The sequence below is a fragment of the Amyelois transitella genome, chromosome 21, assembly GCF_032362555.1.
Source record: "Amyelois transitella isolate CPQ chromosome 21, ilAmyTran1.1, whole genome shotgun sequence".
Taxonomy (NCBI): domain Eukaryota; kingdom Metazoa; phylum Arthropoda; class Insecta; order Lepidoptera; family Pyralidae; genus Amyelois; species Amyelois transitella.
The window spans coordinates 2,994,991-3,012,219 of NC_083524.1; the positions used below are offsets into that span (position 1 = coordinate 2,994,991).

Sequence of the window (17,229 nt, forward strand, 5' to 3'; positions counted from 1 at the left end):
GCTCTTGGGGTTAGGGGAATTACCTTTGAAAAAAAAATGGTTTTTAGCACCAATTTTTCCGTTTACATTGATGATGATACATGACAATTTGCGGGTGTACAAACAAATTATTTTTTAGGTTTGGCAATCCTCGTTAATAAAATTTTTGACATTTACCCTGAGCCTCGAGCATTTACCGAAACGTCAATGTCATTGCTGCCAATTGCTGCTGATGATTTGTCAACACGTTGAAAGAAAACAAATACTTTTTTATTTTATTGCGCTAAATATTTCTGTTCATCCTCTTCCATAAAGATAATAAAGATCTTAAATCGTTAGTTGTTAAAACGAAGATGCCTACAAGTGACAGCGAAGACTTTGAGAGCGCAGACGAAGGCCAAAGTGTCTCAGACAAGAAGGAAAGAAAAAAACGTCTTTCTTCATCCAATTATAGTGATAATGCTTTGGAAACTGATCAAGAGCTTCACGAATCTTCAGGCAAAACCCCACTGAAGAAAATACAGGTAATGATTTACAGAAAACAATTCAACATACATACATACATATGGTCACGTCTATATCCCTTGCGAGGTAGACAGAGCCAAAAGTCTTGAAAAGACTGAATGACTGACTGACTGACTGAACGGGCCACGTTCAGCTATTTGTCTTAATGATAGAATTGAGATTCAAATAGTGACAGGTTGCTAACCCATCGCCTAAAAAAGAATCCCAAGTTTGTAAGCCTATCCCTTATTGTCTTTTACGACATCCATGGTAAAGAGATGGAGTGGTCCTATTCTTTTTTTGTATTGGTGCCGGGAACCACATTATTTATTTTATTTTACAAACATCATAATCTCTCTTTTCCTTACCATACGGTTATTAATTTTTTCTATGTTACGGTACTGCTATGGGAGTTTTGGATACTTCCCCTGCACTACTTAGCTACAGTTGTCATTAATCCACAAATAATTCAATCCATTTTATTTGACAAATACTACATTAATTACCTTATATATTTTCTTTCAGACAACAAATGATGGGTGGGATGACTTTGATATAGATGAAAATGAGACTAGTGACACACCTGTCCCAACAAAGCACAAAGAACTGAGTATAGACAAGAAAGCAGAAGTTTCGGAAGAGAGTGAGTTAAAGAACAAAAAATTGAAGCCGAAAGAGAGTGAGTCACAAGACACAGGTTGGGATGACTTTGGTGACTGGGGTCAGGATGAAGTGAATGTGGATATTAAGAATAATGTGAGTAGCCTTTGTCTATCTATGTCAAGTTAGTATCTCGTAATACAAGTCTCGAACTTACTTTGACGCTAACTCAATCTGTGTTATTTGTCCCGTATATACATATTTATTTATTTATCAACCATTTAAAACATTTGTAACATGCGAAAAGATCCTCATTTGGCATGCGTATAATTTTGTTGTGACGTCACACCTGGATTTAAGGAGAGCCTATCTCCGTTCTATTTTAAAAGCTGTGAAAATTATTAGCAGAATTTTCACAGATTACTGTCTGCCTGACCCACAACTTGTGATGTTTTGGTTAACATTGATATTTACTGACTTTCCAAATAAAGGTTTCTCCATTGTGATACAACCTAAACAAATCACAGGAGGAATATGATGACTCATAGAGAGCCAGGCTGATCGGAAAATTTGATGGCCTACAGTATGGTAGTGCATTTGTCTGTGACACCGCTGGTTCTGGGTTTGTATCCCGGTCAGGGCATGATGAGAAACAAACTTTCTCTGATCCCCCTTTGTCTTGGATGTTTATTTACATAAGTATTTATTATAAGATATAGTATATTTGAGTCGAAGATATAATGATTAAACTATTTTCACATAAATTTCGTCTTATTTTCAGACTCAACCAAAACTAACCCAATCCCAAAGGCAACCAGATAAAGACATCCACGAGGTGACAGATAGACTTGCAGCCACTTCCACCAAGAGTTCTGGATCTGGCTGGGGGTGGGGTTGGGGGGTAGACTCGCTGCTCAGCTCCGCAACGGCTGGCATAACTACCATCACAAGTCAGGTCTCACAGGTAACTATACTCCATTAATGTCAGTACTTAAAAATGGTAAATTAACCTGAAATATATTTTAATAAAATATAAATTAGTATAATAATAACTAGAGAGCGCCAGCAGGCTACCCAGGTAAAACTGTCAGCATGGGAGTGAGTTTCCAATCCGGGACTCCTTTCTAAGGGATTTCCTACATCATAGCAACTATCTGTATGCCAAATTTCAGCCTGATCGGTCCAGTAGCTTGTGGTGTGCTTTGACAGTTCATTCAGTCAATCAGTCATCCTTGTTCCTTTATATAATAGATATGGTTCATACACGAGGTCACATTTTTTTTCTGGTGGGGTAGGCATATACATTGTTTTGCTACAATCCTGATGAAACATTAATAGCAAAATTAAACCTTTAGTTGGAAGCTACAATCCTGATGAAACCAAGGATTTATTTGGTGATTTAGTATTATGGACAGGTTCCTAGGAAATCTTTGATTGAATAATTTCAAGTACTGAAGGGAATATAATGAATGTAGTCTTAAGCCAAAAATAGGAACAAATTTAAAAAAAATGTTTATCAATTTCAGGGCATATCAACGGTTCTAGAGACAGGTATCGGAGCCCCGGACCCTGAAGAACTGGCCAGGCGGAACTTGCAAGAGAGTGAGTCCAAATCGACCAGGTCTGAGGAGAAACCTGATGAGGAGCCAGAGAAGAATGCTGGTGAAGCTGCGTTTCCATTTGGGAGCCTCATATCTGGGGTCACCAAGTTTGTTGAAACTACAAGTGAGTCTTAAAATCTTCACTATGGGGTTTGTTATATAAAAATATCTTATTCTTCCTCGTAACTTTAGTCCCAGTTGCATCCTCACCGCTATGGCGAGAAGCCAGGGGTATTCCTTTGACCAGGGATCCTGGATTGGGTGTCCTGATTGGTTTGTAAATGAAGCAACTCCCATCTGACTTTCTTTCTTTCTTTCGATCATGGTTATACATCCAGTTACCTGAATGTGCAGGTTACCTTACGATGTTTTCCCTGACCGTAAGAGCATCATCGGTTTGCATTCAAACTGATATGTAAAAATATCATTAACAATTTTATCTATTCTTGATCAAACATTTCCTATTAATTAGCCCATGTATGGCTAAGTGAAGCAGCGAATAACTTCGCTGCTTTACTTTTTATTAAGACGCGAATAGGCATTAAGTCCGCCTTTTATATATTTTTTTTCGTGCAATAATGTTTAAAATAAAAGGCGCAGCGATAGTTTTTTTGATAGAAACAGCGTCGCGCGTATCATGCTACAGAGGCTGAAATCCTAGTCGTTCTAAATTCAAAATTTAAGAACATGCTTCTAATGGTAGTAAATTTATTTCAAACAAAACAAAAGTTAGTATGAATTAAGAAATGGCTGACAACAAACAAATTTGCGACTTAATTGCAGGCACTAAAGTGATATCAGGCGGGCTAGACACGCTAGAAACGATAGGTAAGAAGACCATGGAAGTTTTACAAGATGGGGACCCGGGGCTCGTCAAAAAGCGGGCCATGCTCGGCCTGGAGTCTGGCGACAAGCCGGTATTGTCCCAAGTCCTGAGGGAAGCGAAAGAGAAGGCGGAGGAAGATGACAGGAGAAAAGAGGAGAAGAGGGAGGCTAAAGAAGTCCATTACGAGACTCTGTTTGATGATTTCGAAGGTGGGAATCATTTTGCACCCTATTTTTAAATTAACCTTCTTCTTCGTGTCCTTGAATGACTTTAATATTTCCGCTGATTTCATAGCCACTTGGATTGCCTTTGATGTTGCCTCCGTGAGGTACATACACACACATATTCACGTCTATATTTCTTGCGAGGTTGACAGAGCCAACAGTCTTGAAAAGACTGGAAGACCGCGTTCAGCTGTATAGCTTTATTATGGAATTGAGATTCAAAGGTGACAGGTTGCTAGTCTATTTCCTAAAAGAGGATTCCCAAGTTTAAAAGCATATCTCTTAGTCGCCTTTTACGACTTCCATGATACACATTCTACCACACAGCACCTGAGGTAACTTCTAATACAGTTTTTTTTTAAAGACGTTAAAATGATCATATTATTTTACTTTTGTTATCACTGGACAGAAGAAATGAAAATAAAAAAGAAGCTAGATTTTCACCTAGGTTTGAAAGCTCAAAAGATGACGAATGTTCAATAAGGTTTATGATTCCAGGTCTAGTACACTTAGAAGCACTGGAAATGCTGTCGAGGCAAGTCACCATGAGGATAGAGGAACGATTGAGAGCTGCTGGTCCTGAGAAGAGACAGGATATCAAGGAGACTCTCCAGCAAGTCTCTGGTATGGATTATATTGTTTGTTTGTAAACTCTTTATTGTCCACTAGCGACCCGCCCCGGCATCGCACAGATACAATTTATACATATAAATCTTTCTCCTACATCACTCTATACATACATACATACATATGGTCACGTCTATATCCCTTGCGGGGTAGACAGAGCCAACAGTTTTGAAGACTGAATGGCCACGTTCAGCTATTTGGCTTAATGATAGAATTGAGATTCAAATAGTGACAGGTTGCTAGCCCATCGTCTAAAGAAGAATCCCAAGTTTGTAAGCCTATCCCTTAGTCGCCTTTTACGTCATCCATGGGAAAGAGATGGAGTGGTCCTACTCTTTTTTGTATTGGTGCCGGGAACCACACGGCACTCTATCTATTAATAAAACCGCATCAAAATTAGTTGTGAAGTTTTAAAGAGAAATAAATATATACGATACACACACATTACACATATTGAGTTAGCCTCGAAGTAAGTTCGAGACTTTTTTTTACGAGATACTAACTCAACGGTACTATATTTTATAATAAATACTTATATGTATAGATAAACACCCAAGACCCAGGCCAATCAGAAAAAGTTCTTTTCTCATCATGCCCCGGCCGGAATTCGAACTCGGGACCTCCGGTGTCATAGACAAGCGTACTACCGCTGCGCCACAGAGGCCGTCAAAGAATAAGAAAAGATTAAGCATATAAAGTCGCGGGAAGCGACCTTGCTTTATAATATGTAGTGATAAAAATGAATTAAACATATTACAAAACAGTCATTGGATAAAGAAGAATATGTACCATGGCGGATTTATCCCGATCGGGACTTCTTCCTTTCAATCTAAATATAAAAGGAAAATCCATAATCAAAGAGCAAGCGAACATAAAAAGCATTGAGGATACATACTCATGTATTAAATCACGCCTTTTTCCCGGAGGGGTAGGCAGATACTACATCTTACCACTTGACACGATCTCTGCATACTTCTTTCGCTTCTACCGCATTCGTAACTCTTTTTTTTTTTTTTGTTTCGGGTACTCTTAGTTTATTTAAATATAAGCCGGTAAAACCAGCTGGCAAACGTATGCATAGTAACGGTTGTCATGCCATTGTTTGGTTAGATAAAAATATTTATAACTAGAGTCCGCCCGCGACTTCGTCCGCATGGCAACCCTATATAAATAAATAAATATTTATAATTAATTTAAAATCTCTTCAATTCACAGAGCTATGCGAAATGCCTGATGAAGAAGAGGAAGATGACGAGGAACCGCCGGGCGAGGGGTCGAAAGCAGATGCTCTGCATGAGAAGCTTCAAACAGCTACACAAGATTTGGGTTTGAAGTTACAATTTCAGCCGCTAGTGAAGTAAGTTATCATTTATTAATTTTGTATTTGAATGAATGAGTGAATTCATTCAAATACATACATACAATCACGTCTATATCCATTGCGGGGTAGACAGAGCCAACGGTTTTGAAAAGACTGATAGGCCACGTTCCGCTGTTTGGCTTAATGATAGAATTGAGATTCAAATAGTGATATTCAAGTAATCACATCTATGTCCCTTTCCGGAGCCAGCAGTCTTGAAATAACTTATTTATTTATAACTTTTTTAAGCCTCTAAGGTACAATAGGTGGTCTTAATGCTAATAGCATTATCTACCAATCAACCCTTAGAAAATAGCAGATAAATAGTCCAGTGTCAATTTAAGAGTGAGAAAAAAAATACACTAATAATTTATTCATAGACATACATAACTTTTGTTAACGGTTTTCGGCAATGTGTTTGGTACACTTAGGATTTTAGAAATTTAGATTCCCAACTTCAAAAAAGTAGGATTTCGATCAGAGGTGGTCCTCTTTTTAGAAAAGTTATTACTAACAAAATATATATTTTTTTTATTCTTTACAGACAATACACCGACACCCTATCATGGCTCGACTCCTCAGAACCTACATCGCAAAAGGCGGTGTACAAGCGCAGTGTGAGCGCTTTAGCACAATCTACTGCGTTATCAGTCGAGATGTATCACAAAGCGGCTGAGATGCTGTTAGTGAAGACGAGGAGATCAACGGCAGACGAGGCTGATGCATTGACACAGTAAGTCGACCCTGCATACCTTGGTGTCACAGTTGTGACATGCCATCTTTCTTCTTTTAAATATATACAAGAGTTCTTAATATTGTAGTGGTTAGCCGCGAACTTATACCTCGGGGACTATGTTAAATTTTTTCAAAATTGTGATATTTTAAAAACTACTTAGCCGATTTTGATGTCCTACGAAATTAAAAATTCTAATGACAGATCTATACTAATATTATAAAGCTGAAGAGTTTGTTTGTTTGTTTGAACGCGTTAATCTCAGGAACTACTGGTTCGAATTGAAAAATTATTTTTGCGTTGAATAGACCATTTATCGAGGAAGGCTTTAGGCTATATGGGGGCTTCAATAATGCCCAAAATAACTTTTCCACGCGGACGAAGTTGCGGGCACAGCTAGTCCTGTATATATTTTAAGTTGTAACAATGTTGGACCACTGGTTTGAAAGTTTGGTTTTATTGCGATACAAACATAATAAATAAATATACATAGGACAAATTACACACATTGAGTTAGCCTCACACATTGAGTACCTAGTAATACCATAAAAATTATTTACCACAGTCATATAAAATTTATTTTAGGCTATGAGTCAGCAACCTGCTACTATCTGAATCTCAATTCCATCATTAAGCTATCCCGCTGAATGAGATCTTTACTGTAACCAATTTTGAAAATAAATCTATTCTATTCTATTTGAGACTGTTAGGTCTATTTACCCCGTGAACTGTAGTAATACCATAAAAAATACTTGCAACAATCATAATGAATAAGTTATTTATTAGTTGTTACGGATAGGCTTACAAACTTGAGATTCTTTTTTACGCGATAGGCTAGCAACCTGTCACTATTTGAATCTCAATTCTATCATTAAGCCAAATAGCTGAACGTGGCCATTCAGTCTTTACAAGACTATTGGCTCTGTCTACCCCGCAATAGATATGCATTTGTTAGTGTTGAGTCAGCAACCTGTCACTATCTGAATCTCAATTCCATTATTGACTGTTGGCTCTGTGTACCCCGTTAAAATTTATCCCCTATTCCAGAATGACCGTAGTCCTGACGAAACATATCGGTGAACTGGCAACATTGTTCACGGAGAAATTGAACTCTATCACTGAAGAGAATAAGGAGCAGAATAATAATTACATCACTAACATATTTTTAGAGGTATGTTTCATAATATTATTATTTGGTTAAATTTTTTTATACATTTATTTTTTATTCAGAACAAGGCAAAATGTGGAAGTAAATATTTCTGTTCATGCAAAAATACACATTACGGAAGCCAGATGGGAGTTGTTTGTTTAGTCTTTCCAACTCCTTGATCAAATAACGACTAAACTACTCGACTACGACTAACTATTGACAAAAAGACGTGTTAATTATGGTAACCCTTAAGTGCATAAAGGTGATTTTTTATGGTATTTCTTTTTTTTTTCAGGCTGGCAACAGTTCTACATATATACAGAACGCATTCCAACTCACATTACCAATTCTGCAGATTGGAGCAGTGTAAATTATTATAAAAGAATCAGTGTAAATTAGATATAAAATCAGTGTAAATTGGTATAACATACATAATTATGTATCTGATTGAGAAAGCCTCAAATTAAGTTTCTTTGTTGTGTTACTAAATATGTATGTAAATAAATAGAAAAATGTTAAGAATACCCTTTATTCCACATAAATTATTACAAAAATAATTTATACCAACCTTATGATGTACAAAAGGCGAACATATTTTACAATATTTCCCAGGCAACCACAGGAACATTTATAATGATTTCATGAAGAGAGAATTTGGTGCGGGTCAGTAAGAGAATATTTAGAAAAAAATAGTAACTAATAAAATAATAGACGTACATAAATGTTATTCTTTTAATAAACTTACATAGTTAAACAAAGGTTGATGACATTTTACATCTACAAATGTTTTGACGGCCTCTGTGGCTCAGCGGTAGTACGCTTGTCTGTGACACCGAAGGTCCCGGGTTCTAATCCCGGTCAAAGCATGATGAGAAAAGAACTTTTTCTGATTGTCCTGGGTCTTGGATGTTTATCTATATAAGTATTTATTATAAAATATAGTATCGTTGAGTTAGTATCTCGTAACACAAATCTCGAACTTACTTCGAGGCTAACTCAATCTGTGTAATTTGTCCCGTATATATTTACATTTATTTATTTATATTTATATATAAATGTACCAAAAAGGTCTCCGCTCAGCAAATGTCACGGTGTGAGTCGCGACGCTGGCCTTCCGCGGATGCCTTTGACAAAAATAAAAATGAAACGGAAACGTGAAAAACTGCAATAAAAATTAAGTAAGTAAATTATTTAATTTACTTACTTAATTTTTTTAATTGTCTGGACATGTCCATGTAACATTAAAAAGTTTTAAAAATATCTGATTTAACTAATATCTGAATGTTAATATTGTTAGTACGATTATTGCTTAATATGTATCACAGACTCGCTATGTATGTTTTTGTAAATAAATTTGTATTTAATGTTAAAAACTTGATTTTATTATTATTTACTGGAGGCCGCCCGCGACTTCATCCGCTTTAAAACCCTATCATAATGTAACAATCAATTCCGGGAACTCCGGGATAAAAAGTAGCCTATGTGTTATTCTGGGTGTTCAGCTACCTACATACCAAATTTTATCGTAATCGGTTCAGTAGTTTTGCGCGAAAGAATAACAAACATCCATACTGACATACTCGCACACTTTCGCATTTATGATATTAGTAGGATTACATGACTGTTGCGCAATTAATGATAGTGACTTTCTATTCTTGAACTATCGATAGTTTTACTATAGATGGTTGACTCTGGAAACTACAATATCGATAGCTCAGTTTGGTAAAATAGTATCAAAAACTATTATAATCGACAGTAATTTCGATTAATACTAGCTATAGTTTTAGCGTTTTTCAATCGTTAAGTCAAATCAAATATATTGTTAATTAGTCAGCAGCATTAGTACTTCTGATATTAAGCTTCAATTCTATCGAAAGTATTGTTGGGTGCCAATAGTATTGACCTATCTTGACTTTGTCCACCCCGCAAGGGATAGGTATAGACGTGATTTTATGTATGCAACCGAGCTATTGAAAGTATTTCTTTTACTCAACTATCGATGTATCGATCGATAGTGGACTATCGATCGGCAACACTAGTAGCAAAACAAATTTATTAGGTTATTCCACCTGGATAGAATAGAATAGATTTATTTTCAAAATTGGATACAAGGTATCACTTATTGACGTCACATAACTTAAATCTAATTATAACTACTACCGCATCCAAAGCGCATGTGTAGAAGAAGCGGACACACATTTCACATTTTACATTATTTCTTTGCTCCTAAAAATTGCAGCGTGATGTTATATAGCCTAAAGCCTTCCTCGATAAATGGTCTATTCAACACAAAAAGAAATTATATCTATATCTAGATTCTTAAATTATTAATTCCTACAACTTCATGAAGTTATTATGGTAACTACAAAAATAAATCTAAACGCCGACACCATCGATCAAGCATATGACATGCAAGATGTTGCAAATTCTTCGGTTTCGGCGAAAAAAATGGACATACATACAGACAGAGCAACCCTTGCACCAGATGTTCACTCAAAAGCCCCGCATTGTGGTTTTAAAATGAAAGTTTGAATGTTGAGAAAAAAAAAATTTAATTATACTTGTGAATGCTTTGTCTGTGCCTGTGCCAAATATCATCAAAATCGGTCCAGTAATATTTAAGTTTATTCGTTACAAAGTAAAATAGGTACCTACAAAACTTTTCTCATGATAATATTGGTATGGCTGAACTAGTCTTGAAAGGAAAATGATATTACATTTATTTTATTACGTACTTTACAATTCAATATAACGAAATTGTATTATGATTTAAAGTTGACAAAATGTGATTATTGCAAGTACTTAACTTTATCTATGCTAATCTATACTTAATATTATAAAGCTGAAGAGTTTGTTTGTCTGTTTGTGTGAATCTCAAGAACTACTGGTTCGAACTAAAAGATTCTTGCGTTGTGTTGAATAGATCATTCGAGGAAGGCTTTAGGCTATATAACATCACGCTGCAACTATTAGGAGCGAAGAAATAATGGAAAATATGAAAAAAAAACGGGGCAAAATTATTCCTCCTTGAGGGCTTCAATGATGCCCAAAATAACTATTCCACGCGGACGAAGTCGCGGACACAGCTAGTTAATATTAAAACTACCTAATTGAAATAAATAGACGTGACCATAATATATATGTATGTATGTTATCATTTTATTACGGAACCCTTAAAAAAACAGGACCATGATGCTTACTGTATTAACTAAAAGGTCGCGTGCGCGCATTTTAATTTAAAAGTAAATTATTTTTTTAACAATCAATCCCTAGAACACACTGCCCGTTATTCAACACCCTATTTTGTGACATTTGTCATTACAAGTTATTAAGTGTGACACGTGTTTTGGCCCATTTGCCACGTGACATGTGGTCAGTCACTATAATCAATACTTCCATACTCATATCAATAAAATGTATAAAGAAATTGTAAATAATAACCTCAAAAAACATAAAGTACTTTATATCGCGTATTTATCCCTTACGGAGATAACAGTGTCGAAAACTATTCAAAAACTACTGGACCGATTTTGTTGTTATTTAGCAATTGTGAAAGAAGCAAAAAATTAAGAGTTACATAGGTAGGAAATTGTTTTTTTTTAATTCCCACATGAGCTATGTAAGTACCTGCAACTTCCAACTCCACCTGGGACACAAATTCATTTTTTTTTACTTACTTTAACTATACTTTTGTATGTTCTCGGACACGTGCCGTGCCGTGTGGTTCCCGGCACCGATAAAAAAAAGAATCCACCACTCCTTCTCATTTCCACGGATTTCGTAAAAGGCGACTAAGGGATATGCTTATAAATTTGGCATTCTTTTAGGCGATGGGCTAGCAACCTGTCACTATTTGAATCTCAATTCTATCATCAAGCCAAAAAGCTGAACGTGGCCTATCAGTGTTTTCAAGACTGTTGGCGCTGTCTACCCCGCAAGGGATATAGATGTGACTATATGTATGTATGTATGTATGTTCTCGGACAGTACTTGTCTAGGAATATGTAAGTAAGTATAGATAAACTTGACATCAAATAAACAAACCTATAGAGAATTTGTATTGTACCTAATTTAAATTCGCACGTGACAAACTGAACATACATACATTACACAACAATAGCCAACAATATAGGCCATATTTGGTGCTGACATCCGCCTTTTTTATTATTATGCAAAACATATTCCCGGACGCTCCCATATAAGTGCAGTTATTTTGAACCAAAGTTTCTTGATTTATTTTCATCTTATATACATATATAAGTGCGTCTAAATCCCTTACGAGGTAGACAGAGCCAATAGCCTCAATGATGAAATAGCCGTGTGGCTTCAGGCACCTTAGAATAGAAGGACTCCGTATCATTTCCATGGATGTCGTAAAAGGCGATTAAGGGATAGACATAAACTTAGGAATAGATGCGATGGGCTAGTAAAATGTCACTGTCTATCCCAAATCTAGCATATTTCAAGGCTGTTGTCATGGTGTACCTTAATACAATACGAAGTTAAATAGACATTATCAATTTATAGATATTCCATATCACTACATTTTTATTTTATTTTATTTATTTATTTTATTTATAGGCTTGTGGCGACATCTATACGCTACAAGTGACAAAAATGAAAAAACAAAATCACGTGATGCTATCAGTAAAAAACAGCGAATACCCTAAATCGCGCAAGCAAAGATTACACGAATTGGAGCAATATATACAACCTCCAACACAACATCGTCTGTCGCGCGGTTCCCCAGGCATAACACCTAGCCTGGCGGAAGATCCCTTTGGTGGCGGTCGAGCCGAATCATCGCTCGCGCTACAGGCATAAATGCTACCCGTGCGAAGCTGGCGCGGGTCACTAGTAGGATGATATTGCTACCCGAAAGCTTTTCAGTGGGTCAGTCATTAAAATACCAGAGCGCACCTTTACCACAGATTTTTAAACTGCCAATTGTGTAACGATATTCTATTAGCGATTCTAAATAAGCATAATAACGCATCAATAGATCAAAATATATCGTTACCCACTTGTATTCTGTTCACACCTTTAGCTAAAGGTGCGCCCGCATCTGTGCGTAATCCTTCAAATATAAGTGTTATTGGGTTTCGGCAATAAATTATTTGATTTAGCCCAAAACGGCTGAATGAAGCCAGATGGGATGCAGGCTAACGGATTTCAAGATGGCTATAGCCAAATGAATTATTATGTGTGTGAAACAATTTTTGATCGGTATGCTATAGAAGTTACCCTCTACGTTATTAGACAACTTCAAACACTGTGAATCTTATTTCAGTCTTCGTGTTCGATTTAAGTCTAGATTAATCTTATCACAGATCTTGTACGTGAGTTGTCAAAATGAATCCTATGTCAGAATTTAGTAGTAGTAGTTAATTAAGATCTTTGTTCTATAGAGACGGCTCATAATTATTTTTATTAAATAGCAATCATGTAAAGATTAAGGGCAGTTACTACATAACATATAATCACGTCTACATCCCCCGCGAGGTAGACAGAGCCAACAGTAATCAAAAGACTGAATGGCGAACCAATACAGTTGGAATATTATTTCATTTCCCTCAGTCGAGTTTTACGACAACCGCGGTGAAGATGAAGTAGTCTACTCTTGCGCACCACATGGTAGACGGGAAGCGCATATTAATAACCCACAGTCAACAAAAGAGGGTAATAAAAAAATTGCATTAGTGTGCAGGTCGGCAGCGTGAGACAATACACTTCCGAGACAGTTTACAGGTAAAAATGGGGGTACAGTCACGTGCAAAAGTGACGTTCTCAGTTGGTTGGTTCTTAGTTTGACCTGTATGTATGTTTGTCCGCGATTATCTCGCGTTTCGCTGGGCCGATTTTGGTGTGCGTTCTCAGAAGTGTTTGTTACACTTGGGAGAAAGTTTTCTAAATTTGACCGACTCAAAAAAAGAGGGTATCGATTGGCAGCAAAATTTATCTTGTTTTTTGATCAAATCAAATTATTAGGTAAACTGCTGGCTAAACGATTAAATTCTAAAGTTTATAAGTAAGAAATTATGAAAGAAATAATAATTAACACTTTCCACTTGCCCGTATCGGTGCCTGTGATTATGCATACTTATTTCTCTTCATCCACATTCATCATTATTTTTAAGAAAGCTGGTCGATTAAAGTTTCAACTACTAAAATAAACTTACCTTTTGCCATGATGGCCTCAATGCCCATGTTTCAATAAAAATTGATTTAAAAAAATTGATTCAATGGTAAAATTAAAAACAAAATCAAGATTTTTTTTGTTTTTGTTTATACATTATACAAAAAAAAAAGTTATTTTAGCAAAATCATTCTCAAATACATTTACAGGAACATTTATCTAAGGAAACTAGATTTTCCCAAAAAAATAATAACAAAAAAATAATGATCAGTAAAGTACATAATTTTCTTTTTCCAAAAAAATCTTTTTAATTGTAGTCGAAAATAAAGTTAACACGTAACACTTTTCTACACCATAGTACCGGAAGAACGCGGTGTAAGTACTTATTGTGACCGTTTCCGCCTCCCATACCCCTCTGGGATAAATAGAAATAATTTTGCAAAGTTTGCGTTTAATTTAGAGCGGCAAAAGCTACAAGTTAATAAAAAAATACTATGTAGGTAGTTACTTACGTAATAAATTAATATAAGTGCATTACAAAGTGTAAGTATACTTTTTGAAAAAAAAATCTAAGTACTTTCAATACTGGTGCAACTGTTACATTTTGTGGAGATATCATTTATGAATGAATAAATGAAATTTTATTCAAAATCAGGCAAATAGTAGGCAAAAACTAAAGCTAGCCTTAAAAAGCATAATTTAAAGTTTATAAGCCTATCCCTTAGTCGCCTTTTACGACATCCATAGGAAAGAAATAGAGTCGTCCTATTCTTAAATCCCAGGAAACCACACGTCATAGTTAGTATTCAAATATTTATTTATTTATTTATGTACACAAAATTATATACCTACAGGAGCATTTAATACAGCAATTCTAGTACAAAGGCGCTACTTATTTCAAAAGAAATCTATTCCAGTGACATGACAATTTTTGCATTGTTGACAACATTTATATTAACACACAGTCTTGTAATACTAATACCTAATTACGTTACTGACTATACCACACGCGACCCTAGCCAATAATACTGTGAAAACATACAATTTGTCAGTATATCATTAGCCATATTGCGCAGGCGCAGATTACTTCCAACCGGAGCTAATTTCACGGTTCCGAACGGTCGCGTTTTTTCAATTAATAAATGTAATGATTTCCGATACAAATTATTTAGTTTGGGTTCAAAATTTTGTGCGACGTTGTACTCGTATCACGTGTATATAATTTGTGTTATTGATTTTAGGTTATAATTGAAAACGTTATGAATGGGGAGGGAGTGTAATATTATAGAATTAATAAGTATATATAATTTGCCATAAATTTAGACGAGAACGAAATTGGTAACTGGTAGAGCGTCGGTTGTTGAATCGGTAGCTAAGGTGCCTGGTTAAAATGCGTGATGCGCAGAACGACACAAGTTCAAATTCAGATTCAAACTGCTAGACTCAACGATAGAATAGAATTTTCAAAATTGGATACAAGGTATCACTTATTGAAGTCATATAACTTTAATCTAATTATATCTACTACCGCTTTCAAAGCGCATGTGTAGAAGAAACGGCGGAACAAACTACACTGCAGCATTTTCACCGGACGTCGATTTACAAATAAAGATACTACTCGTATATTAATAACAAATACTTATATAAACAAACATCCAAGACCCAGGCCAATTAGAAAAAGTTATTTTTCCATCGTGACCTGACCAGATATCGAACCTGAGACCTTTTGCCTTTTGGTTTAGAGGCGAGAATCCGACAACAGGCAAGAATATTACCACTACGCCAAACAGACAAATACAGGAGTATCAACCAACTAACAAGCGACGAAGCATGGATGCCAAATTTTTTTTTACTAATGATAACATTTTTCATAGATATTATCTTAGCAAATATTTGTCGAGACAATTAGAGGGCATGATAAACACGGTTGACCGTGACATTTTAAAAATAGAATGGCCACCAACAACATTCTACTAGTGTTCCAAATATCTCTTGCGGGGTAGACAGAGCCAACAGTCTTGAAAATACTGTTCCGTGACCGTTCAGCTGTTTGGCTCAACGATAGAATTGAGATTCAAATAGTGGCAGGTTACTAGCCCATCGCCTAAAAGAAGAATGCCAAGTGTATAAGCCTATCCCTTAGTCGCTATTTACGACATCCATGGGAAAGACAGCGAGTGGTCCTATTCTCAAGAGTCGGGTGATAAATAGGGTACTCCTGAAATCCTGAAGTAGCAACCTGCCACTATTTGAATCTCAATTCCATCATAACGCCATACAGCTAAACGTGGCCTTTCCGTTTTTATTTAAACTGTTGGCTCTGTCTACTCCGCAAGGGATATAGACGTGGTTCTATAACTTGTATTGAAAACTGAAATTAGATGTAAATTAAAAAATTAGATAAAAAAAAACATATAAAGTGGTTTTGAATACAGTTTCCATCTTTTCCACATCGACGAAGACGCAGTCAAAAGCTAGTAAATAAAATACTACCAGTGTAACAGTCTGTAATTAAGGTGATATAACATGCAACACAGTCGAAGTGAACACAATAGATCATAAAATAAACAGTGGTGGAGACCCTTGAACGCGTAAACGAATAAAACATTTAAAAGTTTAGAACCCTTAAATTGTTTTAAAAAAAATCAGGAGAAAATTTAAGAAAGTGTAGGTACAGAGTATATAATAACGTATTAGACTTACGTAACACCAATCTCAAAATTAAATGATATTTAATTATTTTTTTTTGTGATTACATTTAATTTATTTTATTTATTTTTTACAGTTACAAAATTGATGACGGAATTTCAAAAAAAGTTTTATTCATATCCACGGTAACTTACCCATGTAGACGAGACATCGTAAAATCAGTGATTTACATCCACAGATAAAAAATAAGGCAAGTGCGAGTCGCCTCCTAATTATGGTTCCTTGGTCGTAAAGTTTTTTTTATTGTTATGTTAATTACCGTAACCAAGGCTCTTACTTTTTTAAGATAGTATGTGACGTCGGGCCGCTGAGGTCTCTCCTGCGGCCTTCTTCATAGCCCGGGAGCCCTATATAGGGGCGCGCCCTGGGCCTTCGCCTTCCCACTATTACAGCGCTTTCAAAGTTTAGTAACTTGCTATCTTATTACGGCTACTTGCTGGATCTTGTTTCTATAGCTTAACCCACGCCCTCTTTAATATTGAAAAACTAGTCCTAATGAAGGTTGTAGGTATGCTATGCACTTAAATTATCTCTCATCAGCCTTACGTCTCACGTATAATTTCAGTATACAATACAGATCTTGTAATTGCGTTGATCTTACCTGTACCAAGGTTAATAATTAAGGGTTTAAGTCCCCGTGCAACCCTCACAACGGGTCTTTTCTGATGAGGAAACTGTACTTACTGCTACCGTAATGCCTGCAAGTTTCCTCATCAGAAAACTGACAGAAAAAAGCCGAAGTCGAGTTGAGTATACATTGTATAGGTACGCAAATACAAT

General features: G+C 35.9%; 1 protein-coding gene across 1 annotated transcript; it reads left to right on the plus strand.

The window, feature by feature from the left end:
- The first annotated feature begins 123 nt into the window (after positions 1–123).
- Positions 124–8,977, plus strand: LOC106136644 (protein FAM114A2). The gene is made up of 10 exons (XM_013337263.2): positions 124–503; positions 1,009–1,239; positions 1,865–2,047; positions 2,610–2,808; positions 3,468–3,719; positions 4,233–4,358; positions 5,577–5,718; positions 6,266–6,454; positions 7,502–7,625; positions 7,900–8,977. Exons 1-10 carry the CDS (start codon positions 333–335, stop codon positions 7,972–7,974), a joined length of 1,692 nt encoding a protein of 563 aa, XP_013192717.1. The 5' UTR covers positions 124–332; the 3' UTR covers positions 7,975–8,977.
- Positions 8,978–17,229: the final 8,252 nt, after the last annotated feature.